The sequence below is a fragment of the Mya arenaria genome, chromosome 7 (assembly GCF_026914265.1).
Source record: "Mya arenaria isolate MELC-2E11 chromosome 7, ASM2691426v1".
NCBI classification, from domain to species: Eukaryota; Metazoa; Mollusca; class Bivalvia; order Myida; family Myidae; genus Mya; species Mya arenaria.
The window spans coordinates 41,871,220-41,888,759 of NC_069128.1; the positions used below are offsets into that span (position 1 = coordinate 41,871,220).

Consider the following 17,540-nt stretch of genomic DNA (forward strand, 5'->3'; position numbering starts at 1 on the left):
CATACCAAGACGACGTGTCGCGTGCAAGACCCGTGTCCCTACCTCAAAGGTCAAGGTCACACTTAGTGTTTATTCACAATGGAGTGCTGCATATAAGGACATAGAGTATAGGTTGTCGTGTCAGGGCTGTTACTTTCCCTTGTATGGACAGATTTTAAAATCACTTGCTACATGTGTTCCACATACGAAGACAACGTGTCGTGTGCAAGACCCATGTCCCTACCTCTAAGGTGAAAGATACACTAAGTGTTTATTCACAAGGGAATTCTGAATATAAGGACATAACAGTGTAGGTTGTCAAGTATGGGTGGTATTTTTTTATGTTCAGAGGCAATTTAAAATAACTTGCCATATGTATTTGACACGTAAAGGCAAGATCAACTTTTCATGTACTGACCTTGTTCGTAGGTCAATGTCACATTCAGGGGCATTCGTCACATACTGTGACAGCTCTTGTTTTTACTTAAACTTCAGATGGACGTAACACATCAATTGATAGATTAATCTGTATAAATGTAATAAATGGAAAAAACATCATTTTTTTGTATTTATTTAACTTGGTGTTTATTTTTAATCATGAACGCGGGCTAAACTTTAATCCACACATATATGAAGCAAATTAATGATACTATGGCACTAAGATAATTTCAATTTATGACTAAATTCCTCTATGATCTTATTTTTACCCAACATACCATGATTCTTGCCTATCTGTCTAATAGCATGTGTTCATTTCGCAGCCATCCATTGACCATTCGTCCACTCAGCCATTTGCACGTCCACAGGACTTGAACCCTTCCAATGTGATTGTGACGAAATTGACCCGGATACAAGATTACCTGCTGAAAAAGGTCGATCATGAGTTGCACGGGCATCTCGAACGTCAGGAGATCGCACCTCAGATTTATGGCATGTATGTACATTTATTGACAAATTTCTTAAGTGTTCCAGTAATGTTACTGGTTTTTATACTTCATACATATATATTGATACTGATGATAAGCAGATGAGGGGCTCAATTGTCTGCTTTCCAATTTTAGCAGTTCATATTCAATGTGTTGTGTTTTTAACATAATTATGACAATCATTTTGAAAAATGATATCTGTGCATGATATGCCGAGCATATTGGATATTTGCTGCATGCTCACCTTTTGTCTTCGTAAGTTGTTATTTAGCAGTTGAATATACAAAACCTAGGTACTATTTCCAATACGCATTCCTTGTAATTACTTTTCAAAGAAACAATACACTGTTAGTAATATTTTGTGAATATCTCAGATATGACAAATTTCCAGCAAGAGTGCTGTATTCATTCATGAGTTGACAAACTGAATGCAGTGCCACATGCCACTTATTCAACATTCTATTATCTTAATTGTAATTAAAATTTTCTATGATCTTAATTGTGAAGTAAATTAAAATTACATTATATTTGTTTTGATCTTTATGTATATTATAATTTTAGTCGCTGGATCCGACTGCTGTTTGGTCGAGAGTTCCCCATGCAGGATATCCTGGTGCTCTGGGACGCCATATTTGCTGATGGGATCGGCTTTGACCTGGTTGACTATATCTTTGTTGCCATGCTTCTCTACCTGCGAGATCATTGTGAGATATTCTTTTTATTGCAAATAATATTCACAAAGTACTGTTTAATACTATTATAATGCATAATGTCTAATTTATTCACATAATACAAACGAAGAAACACATATTATTTTGATATTTAATATCGCATGTTTGCCATTTTCACGATCCAAAAATAAATCATCAAAACTATTATAAAAAATTATGGTGTATGCCAAATTTTGCAGGTCCAATTTTGACATTTTTTCACAGCGTCCTATCTATGGTATTAAAGGTTTCTACCCATTTTTTTGCCTGCGTCCTATCTATGTTACGTCCAATACACAGTATATTACGGTATTTGTAAATCCAGGGCGCACCACAGGATTGGTGAAACTCAATATTAAAATAAAAGGAGTTACATCATTTTTGTGCTGTGTGTTGATTTTATCGTGTACACAGTGCTTTTGTCCATCTAACTTTTTGTAATTTACATGAATATATTAAGGAATGGCTTTTGTAAATACTTGTTCCAATATTGTACCTATTTAAAACCATATGCTTTTATTTCCAGGCCAACAGCTCTTTGTTATGTTTTGATATGTAATGTATGTTTGTTATTCATGTCGGAAAATAGCTCGTTGAGGTAATGATTCTTCTTAGCACATACACAACTTTAAATAAAGATTTTTGTATATTGCCTGTGAAATGTAATAATAAGTTGTGGAGGAAAAAAAGGAATTCTCTAAATCTTTCCAATGCAGTGTTGTCAAGTGACTACTCTTCCTGACTGATCACCCTGATGTGTTACTGTCCTGTTTATGACATCCACTACTTCATCAAGGAAGCTTGGCACCTCAAAACTCTTTTGTGAGTGTAGATGCTTGGAAAACTGTTAATACTTACTTTGACCCTTAATCTTGCAGTGTTGTCAAGTGACTACCCGTCCTGTCTGATCACCCTGATGCGGTACCCACCTGTCGGAGACATACACTACTTCATAGAGAAGGCTCGGCACCTCAGAGATCCTCATGTAAGTGGAGATGATAACTTGAAATACATGTAAATTCTGGGATTTCATCGAGAAGAACTATTGATATGTTGTCTATGAAAATTGTACTAAAATTGTAACTTGTAATTTAGTATATCAAAAAGGTGAGACATTATTTCTTTCATTTTAAAGATGTGTTCTGAGCATTATCTACCTCAATGTTACTACAAGTCAAAATTGAGAATTACCTAAATCTTACCTTATCTTAATTGAATTCAGCAATACCCTCGGCCCCCGACATATACCTACCAAAGTGCACAGACGGCTGAACGAACACGGACACACACCGAACACAAAGGTACACTAGTTAAACAGCTTGCAATACAGCTGGTATTGCATCTTAGGTTAAAGAGTTATCACTTTTCTGACAGAAACCAGGGATGAACTTATTAACATCTTAGTTCGGTAATGAGACTATAATAAGGTACCTTCACAGATGAGGGTGCAATGTATTTGAAATAAAAACTAGCTAATTGCAAGGCTTTTATTGTCATCATTTGAAGATTTTTCAAGGTCAGACTAACTTCTTCACGTACAATACAGTTTTCAATTAAAAATAGATTGAAAGTACAAAGAATAATGTGCATGATTTAAAAATACAGGGACTTGCAATTTATTTGTCTTTCTTATGCAATACAAGCTGCGAATCTGGCCAAATCCAACAGCAGCAGTACGAACACGCTGCAATCCCTCACACGTAAACTGTATACCACCACTTCCCGTCCAAAGACCCTTACGGTGTCTGGGCGACAGAAAATGTCCAAATCTTCAAGTGAGCCCATGAACCTACAAACTGATATTTCCCCAGGTACAAAAACTGTTGTCTGCCTCGCATGTGTCCAGTAACAAATGTTTTTTTAGTTTGATCTTCTGTAGTACTGGTGTTTCTTATTTTATTCTGGTTTTTCTTACACGTACATTACTAGTAATTATCAGTCTCGGTTTTGAACCACTAATCTGATATTTACATAAGCACAAAAACTGTTGTCTGCCTTGTATGTGACCAGCAACTGATGTTATTTGAATTTCATCTTCTGTAGTACTGGTGTTTCTTATTTTATTCTGGTTTTTCTTACACGTTACTAGTAATTATAAGTCTCTGTTTTGAACCACTATTAATCCGATATTTACATAAGCACAAAAACTGTTGTCTGCCTTGTATGTGACCAGCGACTGATGTTATTTGAATTTCATCTTCTGTAGTACTGGTGTTTCTTATTTTGTTCTGGTTTTTCTTACACGTTACTAGTAATTATAAGTCTCTGTTTTGAACCACTAATCTGATATTTACATGTACATAAGCACAAAAACTGTTGTCTGCCTCGCCTATCACTCTTATTTATGTCTGAGTTTGGATTAATTTCCATTTTTATGTTGTTGTTTTTTTGTATGATGTTCACATTGCATATCAAAAGCTGATGTGTTTGATGTGAATTGATATACAAAGTACACACAGATGCATTTATAATGTGTTTTTATCATTTTACCAGTCTTTCCATTGTTACTGTAGTTTGAGAGTGGTACATCTCTTGTGCATTTGAGTTGTTTTAGTCTGGGAGTGATTATTTGTATATTCAAGTAGTGTATAGTATTTTCTGCTGTGAAAAGTTCTACTTAATACTGTTTCTCAGCATGTATATTCTTCAAAAAAAGTCAAGTCATGGTGTCGTTGTCACCTGCGTCATAGTGCAGAAACTTTAACCTTGGCAATAAACTAAAAAACATTCAATATATTAAAATGAAACTTAAGACAGATGTTTCCAGAGACACATGCATAGCAAGGCCAAAAACTCTGGCTATAATTTCTGTTAAATTATGCCCCTTTTTTACTTATAAACAACAAAAGAGTGCTGGAATACATTCTGTAGTGCTCTTGGTAAGCAATTGGTATCTGCATTTGGAAGTGTTATTGCACTTGGATGCTTATCGACCAAAGAGTGTAACCTTTACATATACAACAGGTCTTAACCTACGGCAACAAATTGTTCATCAGTTGAACACTCTTTTACGTTGGATACAATATTGGATCCTTAAATGTAAGTTAAGTAAAAGTTCATATTTCATCAGAGTAAGTACCAGCTTTACCAAGCTCAGGGATGGTAACACACCGAAAATCCTGATCCAAAAACTTTGGTTTGCAAAATGGATTCAGCCACAAGCAGTGTTACAGTGAGGCTAAGAACCCTGTTTAAAGTGGATCAAATGTAATTCCATTTTAAGGTACAATTTACTATCGATAAATAAATGCCAGTGATGTGTTTTTTCTGCGGATTCCCCTAGATCTAACGGCTAAAGATTTTTTGATTTTTTTTTTCATTGATTCAAAAAAAGTAAACAGGTTGCTTTTGGTTACTTTATTTGTTCTTAGTATTGACAATCCAGTTTGCTTCAAATTTGAAGTAAGGAGATCCCTTAAAGGATCTGCCAGGTAAATCACGTCCCTGATTGCAAATGTCCAGCAAAAACCACCTTTACAACTAAACAGCTACAGTTTATTTGAAAGTTCTGAATTTTGATGGTAGGATTTATTCTGAACTTGATCATCCCTGCATACTGTTTGACCTCATATTACACTGTTATTGTCTGGAAAAGTGGTTAAAATCTATTATTGTTGCTTTGGTAATTTACAGGGATGTTTATATTTTGAAATGCATATTGGTCTGAGATGACCGATCCTAAAATCCCAAACTCAGTATTGACATCACCCTACCCATTCCTGGCAGGAATTTCAATATTTTATTTTACATGCATATTTTGTATCGAATATTGACAATGATTTATATCCAATTACATGTGTTTTTGTATCATCAGGAAAATGAATATAGACATTTTGCCTATATCAGCTGCTTAAACTGTATCCTACGGATCACTATCAACCGACTCCTTCACAGTGATATGTTAGCAGAGAGCACCACCTTGTTCTGTTCAGCTGTTTGATTCAGGGTGATTTCAGGGCTTAATTAAGGAGCACTCCCACATAGCTTTACACAGTACTTTGTGAAACTCGGTGGTGGTGTTAGTAGTTTATACTCCGGGTCCCGGCGTGAGCACATTGAAGGGTCCCAAAGTGACAGTTCAACCACCGCACACCTATCCTGGGCAGACTATCAGGCGGTTAACCAGTACTACATTTGTAGGTGTCTTCCCCTCTGCAAGAAACTGACAACTTCTGTACATGCCAGGGGCAGTGGTACAGTACGAATAGTTGTAGAAAGGATTTCATAACTAATCACAACAGAAGTAACCTGGTCCGCCTGGGAATCGAACCCGGGTTGTCTGATTCACAGTCCAATGCTCTACCGATTGAGCTAACCGGTATTTGTGAAACTCTTGTTGTTGTTGAGTTTATAAAGGTCTCCCGGCGCCTTTTAATGGCTGCATTACGGCTTGACCCCTCTGCCTGGAACATGACATTTATTCCCCATTCCCTCACTTTTTTTATGGTGATCCATGATAACATTTTGTTGTGGAAATCACATTTAGGTCAAACTCCACTTACAAAATAAAAATGCTAAATAACCATGTTTGTTTAGTAAGTTTTAAATGGTACAATATTAAAGTCATAAAATCTATTAGATCTCCTCTGGTGTTGCCCACCATAAGCAGTACTAGGCCTAAGCCTGCACAGAAGTTTCAGAAAAAAGGCTTTTTTAGTCTCAGATATGCAGAAAAATGCTTTAATGGGCATTTGAAAAAAATGTGGGCGAGACTGGCCTAAGACTTCACATCTTATTGTCTATCTAGACTCTAACAGTGTATATAATTTTGCATGCTGCCTTTATAACATGCTATTTTTGTGATTTATGATGGATAATGCAATCTTCTTTGTTTTGCAAATAAACTCTAAATGATTTCTGGAATCAAATGGTGATTTATGTACGTTGTATAGCTTTTAAAGACCGTAAAATAAAATAAAATTTACAATAAAATAAAATTCTGCTTTATTATGATATTTCTGTAATATAATTTTAATTGCTTCATTGTTCATACTGGCATGAATATTCCTCTGAAACATGAATTATAATTCCTCCTTCGAAAAAGTGGGGGTAAATTGCTTTGCACATGTTGGTTGGTTTATCCGTCGGTTGACCAAATCTTGCAAGAGAACTAGAGAACGTTTGGGCCTAAGGTTCTCCAAATTGGTTGTGAGGTTGGTTCAGACCAGTACATGACCCTGTTGATTTGGTGGTCAGAAGGTCAGAGTTTACAGTCATATGACCATAAACAAAAAGAAACATGTCTGATTGGTAACTGGAGTATGCTTAGGCCTACAGTTCTCAAACTTGGAAGGGAGGTTGTTCATGACCAGTAATGACCCCTTTTGATTTTGATGTCTGAGTAGGTTTAAGGTCACAGACAGATGACCTTGAACCAAAAAAGCTTTTCTGTTTAACTAGAATATTCTACGGCTTATTGTCCTCAAACTTGGAACAGAGGATGGTCATAAACTGCAGATGACCCCCATTGATTTTGAGGTCAGCAATTGAAAGGTCACATTGACCTTAAGAAACAAAATGACCATCAGATCAGTATAAAGAAAATGTTTGTACCTAAGGTCCTCAAACTTGGTGGGTAGGTTGGTTATGACATGTAGATCCATAATATAGACCCCTATTGATTTTCAGATCAAACAATCAAACGTGATAAATAAGCAATGCAATGACCCTTGGATATAGGCTTTCAAGGATACCTTTTTGAGTTTAATTTTAGACTGAAATCACTGCATTGTTTGGAATATGGAGCTGAACTATCTAGGTCAAACAATGTAGTGTAAAATGCAGACACAGGCTGTAGCAGTGAAAAGAGCTGCCATTGTCATGGTCTTTTCAAAGTCTGCTTTTACAGTTTGGGCATGTTAAAATATTTCAAGCCAAATATGAAAGCATGGATTGTTTAAAGGGACACAACACAGGTTTATGCCAATTTTTGTTTAAATTATATTGCATTATTATGTTTACTCATTTGACTTGAATGATCAAAACAAACAAAAATATAATACTTGAGTACATATAAAGAAATATTAGCTTTAGAAAATGTTTTTTTTATTGAAAGCTATGTGGCTACAAATTCTCCAGTTAAAAAAGCACCCAAATATAGCTAATATTTATCTGTACATAAATCATATGTATTTTTTGTTTTGCTTTTACATCAACCTTTATTGTGCCCCTTTAAAATGTTTATTCAAATTTTAGGAAGATTTACTGTACATGCATATAACAAGATTTTGATGCGATTCCAGTGGTGCCCACCCCAGGTGCTGTACCTCAGCACAAGAGGGGATCCTCGGCTAGCCTCTCACAGGTAAAACCACGCAAAGGCTACAAAAAGTAGAAAGTTTGTTCAGTGGATTCACATACTTCACCAAACTTGGTATAAAGGAAAAGTTTATGAAAACCTTGCATGGGATTGCGTTTGGGGTCCTTAGGGTCAAGGTCACTGTTACTAAAAATAGAAAAAAGGTTGAAACTGAATAACTTTAGTTAGGGTTGACATATCTTGACCCAACTTGGTATAAAGGAAGAGTTTATGGATACCTTTCATGGGATTGCGTTTGGGGTCCCTAGGGTCAAGGTCACTGTTACTTAAAATAGAAAAACAGACACAGGCTGATGTTCTTCTGTCAATCATTGAAAACCTTGTTTTGTCACATTGTGGCGTTTCTTGTTTTTTTTAAAGGGGAAAACAATGTTAGCAGTTACCCACTACTGTTTAAAACTAAAATTTTATCTTACCTACTTTTTCCAATGCTTACCAGTCTTTTTTTTGCTTTTCCAAAGACTTAATTGCTAAGTGGTCTCTTCTTTTTTAAATGTTTTGTTAAAACCAATAAGGAATGTTTTCTTAAGAGTAAAATTTACCTTTAATACATAAGAAAAAAACATTGTTTTGCAATGGTGCTTTCTGTATACTTTGGAAAAAAAAAATGTCCATATCAAATTTTGCTCTAAATAGTACAAGGTCATCCTCCACAGAATATGATTTAAACTAATGCCTGCATATTTGTGAACCTATTAAGTTTTACCTTTTTTTCAAGTCCATTTTAGACTGGTTTCAAGAATATCATAAAATTTATATTTTTATATGATTTTTCATTTCCCACCAATTTTCCTATGAGTATAATAATATCCAAGTACTATGTATTGTAAAATTCAGTTTTAATTATTCCTGATTCAAACAATATTTTCATGTTTTTTTGCTCCCACTTCCAGGTTGAGGACACAATGTTCCGGACAGCCCCATCAGGGTCCAGCCTGGCGCGACAGGAGAGTGTGCGGTCAGCCATAACCACACCAGACAATGTGTCTCTCCCTGACAGTCCGACACACCATTCTGCTACGCTGCCCACTCGGGGAAGAAACAAGGCTAGGAAACAAATGACTGCTGTAAGTGTTTATGTTGTAACTTAAAATAGTGATTGTTGAAATAATGTTTGTCTTTGAATTAGTTGTAAATGCAGCGTCCACCCTGTGCTACACTCTGTCTGGTTTATTTGTGTGTGTGTGTTGAGCTGTATCTCCGTCATGGGATTTTAAAACAACAAGGCACAATTGTTTGGCACTTAAAGGTAACATGTCAGATTCAAGACACAGGTCCTAATCTCTGAATGTGTCACATGCAAGTCCCAGGTCCCTACCACGCTCCGAATGTGTCACGTGCAAGTCCCAGGTCCCTACCGCGCTCCGAATGTGTCACATGCAAGTCCCAGGTCCCTACCCGCGCTTTGAATGTGTCACATGAAAGTCCCTACTGCATAGTTCATGGCTTCCTCACACTTGAAGCCAACAATCATGGGGTCCTGCATGTATGCTAATAGTTCATCAAAGCTCTTTCTGAATGTACTTATTCCAATATTCCATAATTGATCTGTCTGGCATTTCTGAGGCATTTGTCAGTTACAGTGACAACAAACAGAATTAAATAAGAACGCTTGTGGATTTTTGTACCTTGGAGTGTTTTTTTAGATAGAACTAAAGCTGTAACAAATATAAAACTTTTTTGAAAAATTTAAACAACATATCAAGGTGGTTAGACATAAAAATAGTTTTATAGATAGAATAAAATAAAAAGATATGAAAAATATTTAGCAGGATTCCAACCCTGGTACTTGGGACCATATCTATATCACCACCGTAGACGGATACAACAAGAGGATTTGTGTAAACTAATGAAAATTTGAAATTGTGAATGTTTACTGTTATTGTTTAAGGTTGTTTGAACACCCTCTAGAACAAAACTATCATTTTTGTGGACAGTGCTTGCTTTAAGATAGTAGGGTATAGTCTCGCCAAATTGATAAATTGTTCATCAGATTTTTTTCCAAAAAATAATGGGGTGAGCGAGCGAAATAAAAATAAAAATATTTGTTTTGCATTTTATAAGAGATATTAACTGAGTTGTCTTCCTAGTAGCCTTGGTGTGAAGTGCATTTTCATTATCATGGGACAACTATTATCGTAAATAAAAAACTGTTTAAGATATTCATATCATATTAAACTAAGTGTGCTTACTGGTACAAAGGAAAAATGAATTTTGAACTTTTGCTATCCATAAATCATGTGACAATGATCTAAATCATATGAGATTCGTTAAAACTAAATTTTACCTAAATTTAAAATGGATTTAGATTTATTAACATCAAACTTGATTTAAATAAGTTTTGCTTAAATATGTGCAAACTCTTTATAAAATAAAATGAAAATAGCTAAAATTCAGCTACTTTTTGTACGTGGTGGCCAAGTTCTTCTTTGATCATCAAGGGAGAACACTCCGTGGAGATTGTATGCATTTATGTAGGTTTCGTAATATTTCTCATGCAGCCACCGAGTGCAGCAGAAACGGAGCTGGCTGCTGTGAGAGGTCTGCTCCATGACAAACAGTCCATGTGTAACTATTGTGCCAACAAAATGGATCTACATATAGGTAGGTGACGTGGAGCTGATTATTCAGAACTTTGTTAAAGTTAACAACTTGTTAACGTCTGCGTTGTTAACTTTCGAATCTTTGCTTTTCTGGAAGTTTCATGTAAGTGATCTGCAAGGTTTCTTACAAATTTTAAACAAATATTTCTGCTGCGCTTGTTTTATATAATGTATAAGCACATCATAAAATATTATGCCTCTAAAAGTTAACAATGTATTTATACCAAGTTCTTAAGGTCAACAAAGTCCTGTTCACTTGGCCCAAAAGGAATGCAATGAAAGTGACAGGGTATGTGTACATGCATAGTACCGGGTACTGCTATCAATTTTTAACTTTGTTTTAGCATAATAGAAATTTCTGATTCGTCTATGCCCTTGGACTTATATTCAATTAGAATACTTATCCCTAAACATTTCCCATAGAAATCTATCAGTGAATTGGCAATCTATAATTACCATCCAATGAAAACACTCATATTGTACTTTTAAACATGACATATTTTGATGCAGCAGTTGCGTGAACCTGATGGTTTAAGAGAAGGACTATCTTTTATCAACAAGTTCCTAAAATAATCTGAAAATTAAATTGGGTTCCTGAGTTATGTCAGCTAATTAAACCCCCTTTGACTTAGACTATTGCAGTTTAGGATAATTATGATTTCCCATGTGCCTGAGAATGCTGCAATTAAATGGTGATTTTCCAACTTTATTAACTATAAATTTAAATTTCACATCAAATCTTTTTTTTTTAGATTAAATGCATGGTATAAATTGTTACTTAAATGTTTTAAGATCAATTTATTCCAGTTTAGATAATTTCATTGTGAATTCTGTTTTAAGCTCTGTTTTTTGGGGTTCTGTTTTACCTCAAAGTAGTTTAAACACACCATCATCTGTAATGTAATTAAATTAAAGCTGCACTCTCACTGATTGAAAAGTTCGACAACATTTTTTGTCTTGGAACGAGCCAATTTATGGGAAAATACATGCAAACCAGTCATATAAGACTGCTGACAAAAAATTAGATCACAGTTTTTTTTATATGTAAGTTCAAAAATTTATGTTTTATGCATTTTTCTTAAACTGTTAGTAACGCTTTTAGCCATAAAGCATTAATTTTCGAACAGAAATATGAAAATCTAAGATTTGATCTTTTGTCAGCAGTCTTTTGTCACTTCTTTGCAGATATTTATGCAAAAATTTGCTCATTCCAAGACAAACAAAATAAAAAAAGTTGTAAAAAAGGTAAATCTGTGAGAGTGCAGCTTTAAGCTGTAGAGCAGGGAGGGCATTACCATAAATTTGCTGATAAGATTTCTTCCCGTGATAAAACGTACATAAAGGAAGAATTTAAAGCTTTTTTGTGTTAATTCTTGGGATATTCAGCCCCACGCCAGGAGACCAGGGATGGAAAAAATATGGGGGGATTTCCTCCGCTGCCGGGAGATATGACATGTTTGCTCTACCAAAGCAGCATCTTACCTTAGATAGGAAAACACACAGATTAAAAAAGACCAGTGGAATATGATTTAATGGATGCTTATATCATCACTTTAACAATGACAACTTAATTTCTGCTCCCCCAGATCGTCTACAGGCGGAGTTGTTACACCAGAATCTAGAACACGAGGATGAGATGCTGCTGTCTATTGCTGGAATCAAACAGGTGAGCGGCATTTGAACATTTGAATTGTACCGTAGTTACAACAAATTAATTCACCACACGAAAATCTTTTCAACTGTTTTATACTCCCAAAGGGTGGCTTGTAATGATTGCAATGTCTGTCCATCTATCTGTCTCTCTATTTAATAATGTCCATTTTATCATGTAACTCCCTCATGTATGGGTGAGTTGATTAAATTAGATTTGCACAGGCATACACCACACGGAGACCATTTGTGTCCCACCTCAAAGGTCAAGGTCACACTCAGAGGTATTAAATGAAATTTTGCAGCTACATTACATAGAAGTCTTGTCTGGAATGTTATTTTTCCATCCATGGTTCCGTGCACATTGTAACGAGCATTACTTGAAGTTCAGGGACAATTTTCACTTACAAGTGACAGCTGTTGTTAATGTCTGAGCCTTATTTTTAAAGCAACTACGTTTCAATTTTAATAATAAGTAGAAAATTGCCATTTTTTTAAAGATAAATTTAAAGTAAAATTAGCCATGTTCGGACAACAGAATATTGACATAAGCATAATAATGGTCTGAATTATAAATTCATGTACATACATTTAATGAACAAGATATAAGATTGGAAATTTATGCAAAAATTAGAATTTTTTCACAAAGTTGAAATAATTCACTCATGTGCTGTATGAATACAGCCCCAGAGTAGCTTATTGTCATGTGATGAAAGATAGTAAAGAGAGATGTCCCTCAATATGGCACAAAATATTGTACTGTACTGTCAAACCCCCCAACTATTTTGATAGCTGGGGTCAAATGACTTATTATGCAAATTATCATTTTTTTGCTTGTATGGTCTTGTTATTCTTTACCACTGCATTTCATATTGTAGGTTCGAGACATACTAAAGGGCACACTCCGATGGACCCGCAACATGAACAATGATGAGGATATTGACATCCACTTCAATCACTACAAGATGGACGTCTCTTCCTCCTTCTCATCCTCCTCCGCAGCCACCGACTCCTCCCCCGACCTCCCTGACCCTCCCCATGAGAGCCACTCCCTCTCTGGCGCTACCCAATCTGGGCGTGGCTCTGAATCAGCTCAGATGCCCAGGGGGTATCATGGACGAGGGGTGACAGAAAAGCGGCTTTTTTATGTGAGTAGCGAGGAGAACTCGGAAGCTATAGACTCACCTAGTGAAGGGGGAGGTTCTAGTGCAATAAATGGTAACATGACATTCAAGCTGCCAGCTAATAAGGAATTTGAACTTGAGGACATTCATGTAGGGGGCAGTGGTGCTAACGGGCGCAGCAATCGGAGGGAAAACAAGAAAGACTCTCCCTACAGCAGACAATCCGGGCCGAACGAGGTGCAGACAGAGTTTTCCCACTCCTGGAGCCCAGATTCTGATAGTCCGCAGGCTCTTACAAGTCCAGATGAGGATATGGAAGAGAGTCCAAATCCATTGTATGCCTTAAGGCATCGCCCGCAGTCATTCAACACTTGACCAAGCCACACTGATGTGTTCAGAATGTCTGACAACTCTGTTTCATGTGCATGTTTGTAGTGTTAAATTGTTGATGCGAAAATGTTTTACAAGATACATTGGAGAATACTATTGCATTAAAGTAAATTCATGGTTCATACAATATTGGATGAACTTTAAATTTGGGTTGGTGATGGGATTTAATTTTCTTTGACATAATAATTAGATTTTACTTAATTGTTTTGTTTTAATGTTTTGTTTATTTATTTGTTAATAATTTTTATAGATTTTGTTATTTTTATTTGAATTTATATGTTTAAATTTTGCCATGATTTTAGAAATATTTATTATGAAGTAGGTTTACAAATCTTAACTGGTGCACTACTAGGTATTTACCAAACTGAAATTATATTTTTTTTCTCCTAATTAGGTATCTTCAAAATTAGGTTAATATTTGCCTGTTATTTGGAGGACTTTCACTGAAAGTATGCTGCGTTCGCATGTCCCTTTCTTACTCATTAACAATTAACACAAAGAGTTCTTACTACTCTGTATATAAATTAACATTGGCCAATTTAACTAAAAAAACTTTTGAAGCTATTCAATAAAACTGGTACACATGTTACTAGAGACAAATCACACAGCAAGGCCTGTAACTCTGGATTGAACATTTGTGAAGTTACACCCCTTGATTTACTGAAAAAGGATGAGTATTGGCGTCCTCCAGTGATCAAACTTAACACAAGCCCTGCACTGGTAAAATGGCTTCCGGGCTTACTCAAATTCTGAATTTTATATAGCAGGGCTTGTTAAAAAATTTGATGCCAAGCAATAGTATAAGAATTCGGGTTTGTCCATCCAAAAGTCTAATAATCGATGAACTTCTCTCTGAGGCGCTCTTGTAATCACTGGCAAAAAAAATATTTGATGATCATTTATTTGTTTACATGTATTTTTATCATGATCAGATAATTTTAAGTGCGTTTGACCCAAAACCTGTCAGATGAAGCTTAAAATAGAAAAAAATTGGAATGGGCTTATTTCATTCAACAGTCAAATCATATTTTATTTTATCAAATGGACATCACACATTAAGGCCGTTTCTTATTAACGTGTGTATTTTATGATCAGGTGAATTTCAAACCTTTGGCTTAATTTATATAAAAAAATGAAACAATTTTTCATAAAAATTAGTATAAAAGATATCATTTGAAAATATATTAAAGGATTTCACTTCAGTTCCTGATCTATAGGCAAGATATTGCCCTTAGCCACCCTTCGGGATGTTTCTTTGCAATGATAAAAAAGGCTCAGATATGAATGCAATGTTTAGGTAATAGATATAGTAATGATAGTCTAACATACTGTTATGGGAATTTCTTTGACCACAGAAAACAGATTGCATCCTACTTAAGTATGCATGGGATTGTACTTTTGTTTTCAGCAATATGGCTGATGTTTTGTTTAAAAAGCTCCTGTGAAAGTGTCCTATCTGTTTTTCATCTTTATTGCAATATTATATATCTCTCATGGGCACTATTTTCTTGTCTATATGTTCATTCATGACATATGAAATTATATTTCACGTTTCTAAACATTCCATTCTGTGCGATGTTGGTAAAATCTTCTTTTACATTATTTTTTTTATCTCTTTGCTGCCTTACGGTACAAAATATGTTTATATGCTGGATGGCCTTTATGCATTAAGTGGCTATCTGTCTGACAAGGCAAAGTTTGGGGTATTTGTTGTTTTTCTCTGACAACCCTTGTTAAACATGTTGCAGTATACATGCTGACTTGTGCTATGTCATCTGTCTCACAGATTAAGCAAATGTTTGGGGTATTTGTCATGTTCCTGTGACAACTCTTGTTAAAACAATCATATAAATGGAAAATGAGATAGAACTTAGGCCAGTAGATTAGTTCTTTTAGCTCTCCTGACCAAAGGCCAGAAGAGCTTATGCCATGGTGTGGTGGCCGTTGTCCTAGAGTCTGTGGGAGTGTAAATAATTGCTTGTGAGAGCAATACTTTTTTCAGTTTTGATCAAATCCTAATCGAACATAAACAGTAGTTACTTAACTCCATTTGAAATCCGTCCTTGTATGACTGGATTACAGCTCTTGATGTGCAAAATAATTTTCTAAGGGAGACAACTTTCTAAAGAAGAGTTGTGTATTATTGTAATGTTTGTCTCCCTTTGGATGCTATGGCAACATGCTCTGAAAATGACAAAAGGAATCCTGCTAGTAGATCATAGGGCCTCATGGGCCTCTTGTTTATCTTTTCCCTTTCGTTTATATTTTTGCCTAATATCTTCATGATTGTATTCTTGTTTAATCATGTAATTGTGAAAGTGTTTCTGTGATGTAATCATTAACATAATCATGGGGATGAGGTTGGGTTGAAACTCTTCAAATTGTTATGCATTTCTACAAAAAAAAATCCTTGCACATTTGGTTTAATTTTGTCAAGAATAAAATTGTTGAATAGATATACCTAAAATCTTATCTTAACCCATAAGCCAAGGATTTGGCTGTTTTCTGCTAATAAATAGCCACAATTTGGCTTTTATCTGCTAATTAGTAGAAGTTGATTTGACTGTTTTTCTGCTAATTAGTGGCCAAGGATTTGGCTGTTATTTTTTTCTTATTAGAAATTTTAAATGTGTTTCAAAAAATAATTCATGTGCAATATATGTTATATTTATACACTTTAAATTATACATAATAAAAGATAACTGCTTTTCCCAAAGGCTTGTTGTTTATTAAAACTTTGCATTGAGATGTGTGATAATGAGCCTAAAACAGCGTACTTGCCCATGATAGTAACAAGAGCACAAAATTTGACCAAAACTTGAGTCCAAAAAGAGCTATAACTTGCATAATAACAAAAACAAGAGCTGTCACAGTATGTGACGAATGCCCCCGAATGTGACATTGACCTATGAACAAGGTCAGTACATGAAAAGTTAAAGATCAAACAAATACATACGGCAAGTTATTTTAACATAAACAAAAAAACATAAAAAATATCACCCATACTTGACAACCTACATTCTTATGTCCTTATATACAGCATTCCATTGGGAATAAACACAAAGTGTATCTTTCACCTTAGAGGTAGGGACATGGGTCTTGCACGTGACACATCGTCTTGGTATGTCGAACACATGTGGCAAGTAATTTTAAAATCTGTCCATACAAGAAAAAGTTACAGCCCGGACATAACAACCAATACTCTGTATCCTTATATGCAGCACTCCATTGTGAATAAACACCTAAGTGTGACCTTGACCTTAGAGGTAGGGACACGGTTCTTGCATGCGACACGTTGTCTTGGTATGTCAAACACATGTGGCAAGTTATTTTAAATTCTGTCCATACAAGGGAAAGTTACAGCCCGGACATGACAACCTATACTCTATGTCGTTATATGCAGCATTCCATTGTGAATAAACACTAAGTGTGACCTTGACCTAAGAAATAGGGACACGGATCTTGCACCCGCCACGTCGTCTTGGTATGCCGAACACATGTGGCAAGTTATTTTAAAATCTGTCCATACAAGGGAAAGTTACAGCCCGGACACGACAATCTATACTCTATGTCATTATATGCAGCATTCCATTGTGAATAAACACCTAAGTGTGACCTTGACCTTAGAGGGAGGGACACGGTTCTTGCACGCGACACGTCATCTTGATATGTTGAACACATGTGGTAAGTTATTTTAAAATCTGTCCATACAAGGGAAAGTTACAGCCCGGACACGACAACCTATACTCTATGTCCTTATATGCAGCATTCCATTGTGAATAAACACTAAGTGTGACCTTGACCTAAGAGGTAGGGACACGGGTCTTGCACCCGACACA

The 17,540-nt window shown here is 35.5% G+C and overlaps 1 protein-coding gene across 5 annotated transcripts in view; it reads left to right on the top strand.

Annotated features, from left to right (window-relative positions):
• LOC128240572 (TBC1 domain family member 5-like) overlaps window positions 1-16,411 on the top strand; it is a 52,313-nt gene extending 35,902 nt beyond the window's left edge. For 4 of the 5 annotated variants that reach the window (XM_052957262.1, XM_052957264.1, XM_052957261.1 and 1 more), the window contains 10 exons: window positions 741-913; window positions 1,467-1,609; window positions 2,494-2,600; window positions 2,838-2,916; window positions 3,259-3,426; window positions 7,858-7,919; window positions 8,828-9,001; window positions 10,436-10,538; window positions 12,124-12,203; window positions 13,066-16,411. In XM_052957262.1, the coding sequence (XP_052813222.1) occupies window positions 741-913; window positions 1,467-1,609; window positions 2,494-2,600; window positions 2,838-2,916; window positions 3,259-3,426; window positions 7,858-7,919; window positions 8,828-9,001; window positions 10,436-10,538; window positions 12,124-12,203; window positions 13,066-13,686 (1,710 nt within the window). In that variant the 3' untranslated portion in view covers window positions 13,687-16,411. The remainder of the gene's footprint in view (window positions 1-740; window positions 914-1,466; window positions 1,610-2,493; window positions 2,601-2,837; window positions 2,917-3,258; window positions 3,427-7,857; window positions 7,920-8,827; window positions 9,002-10,435; window positions 10,539-12,123; window positions 12,204-13,065) is intronic. The other variant, XM_052957265.1, reaches the window with a different exon arrangement.
• Window positions 16,412-17,540: the final 1,129 nt, after the last annotated feature.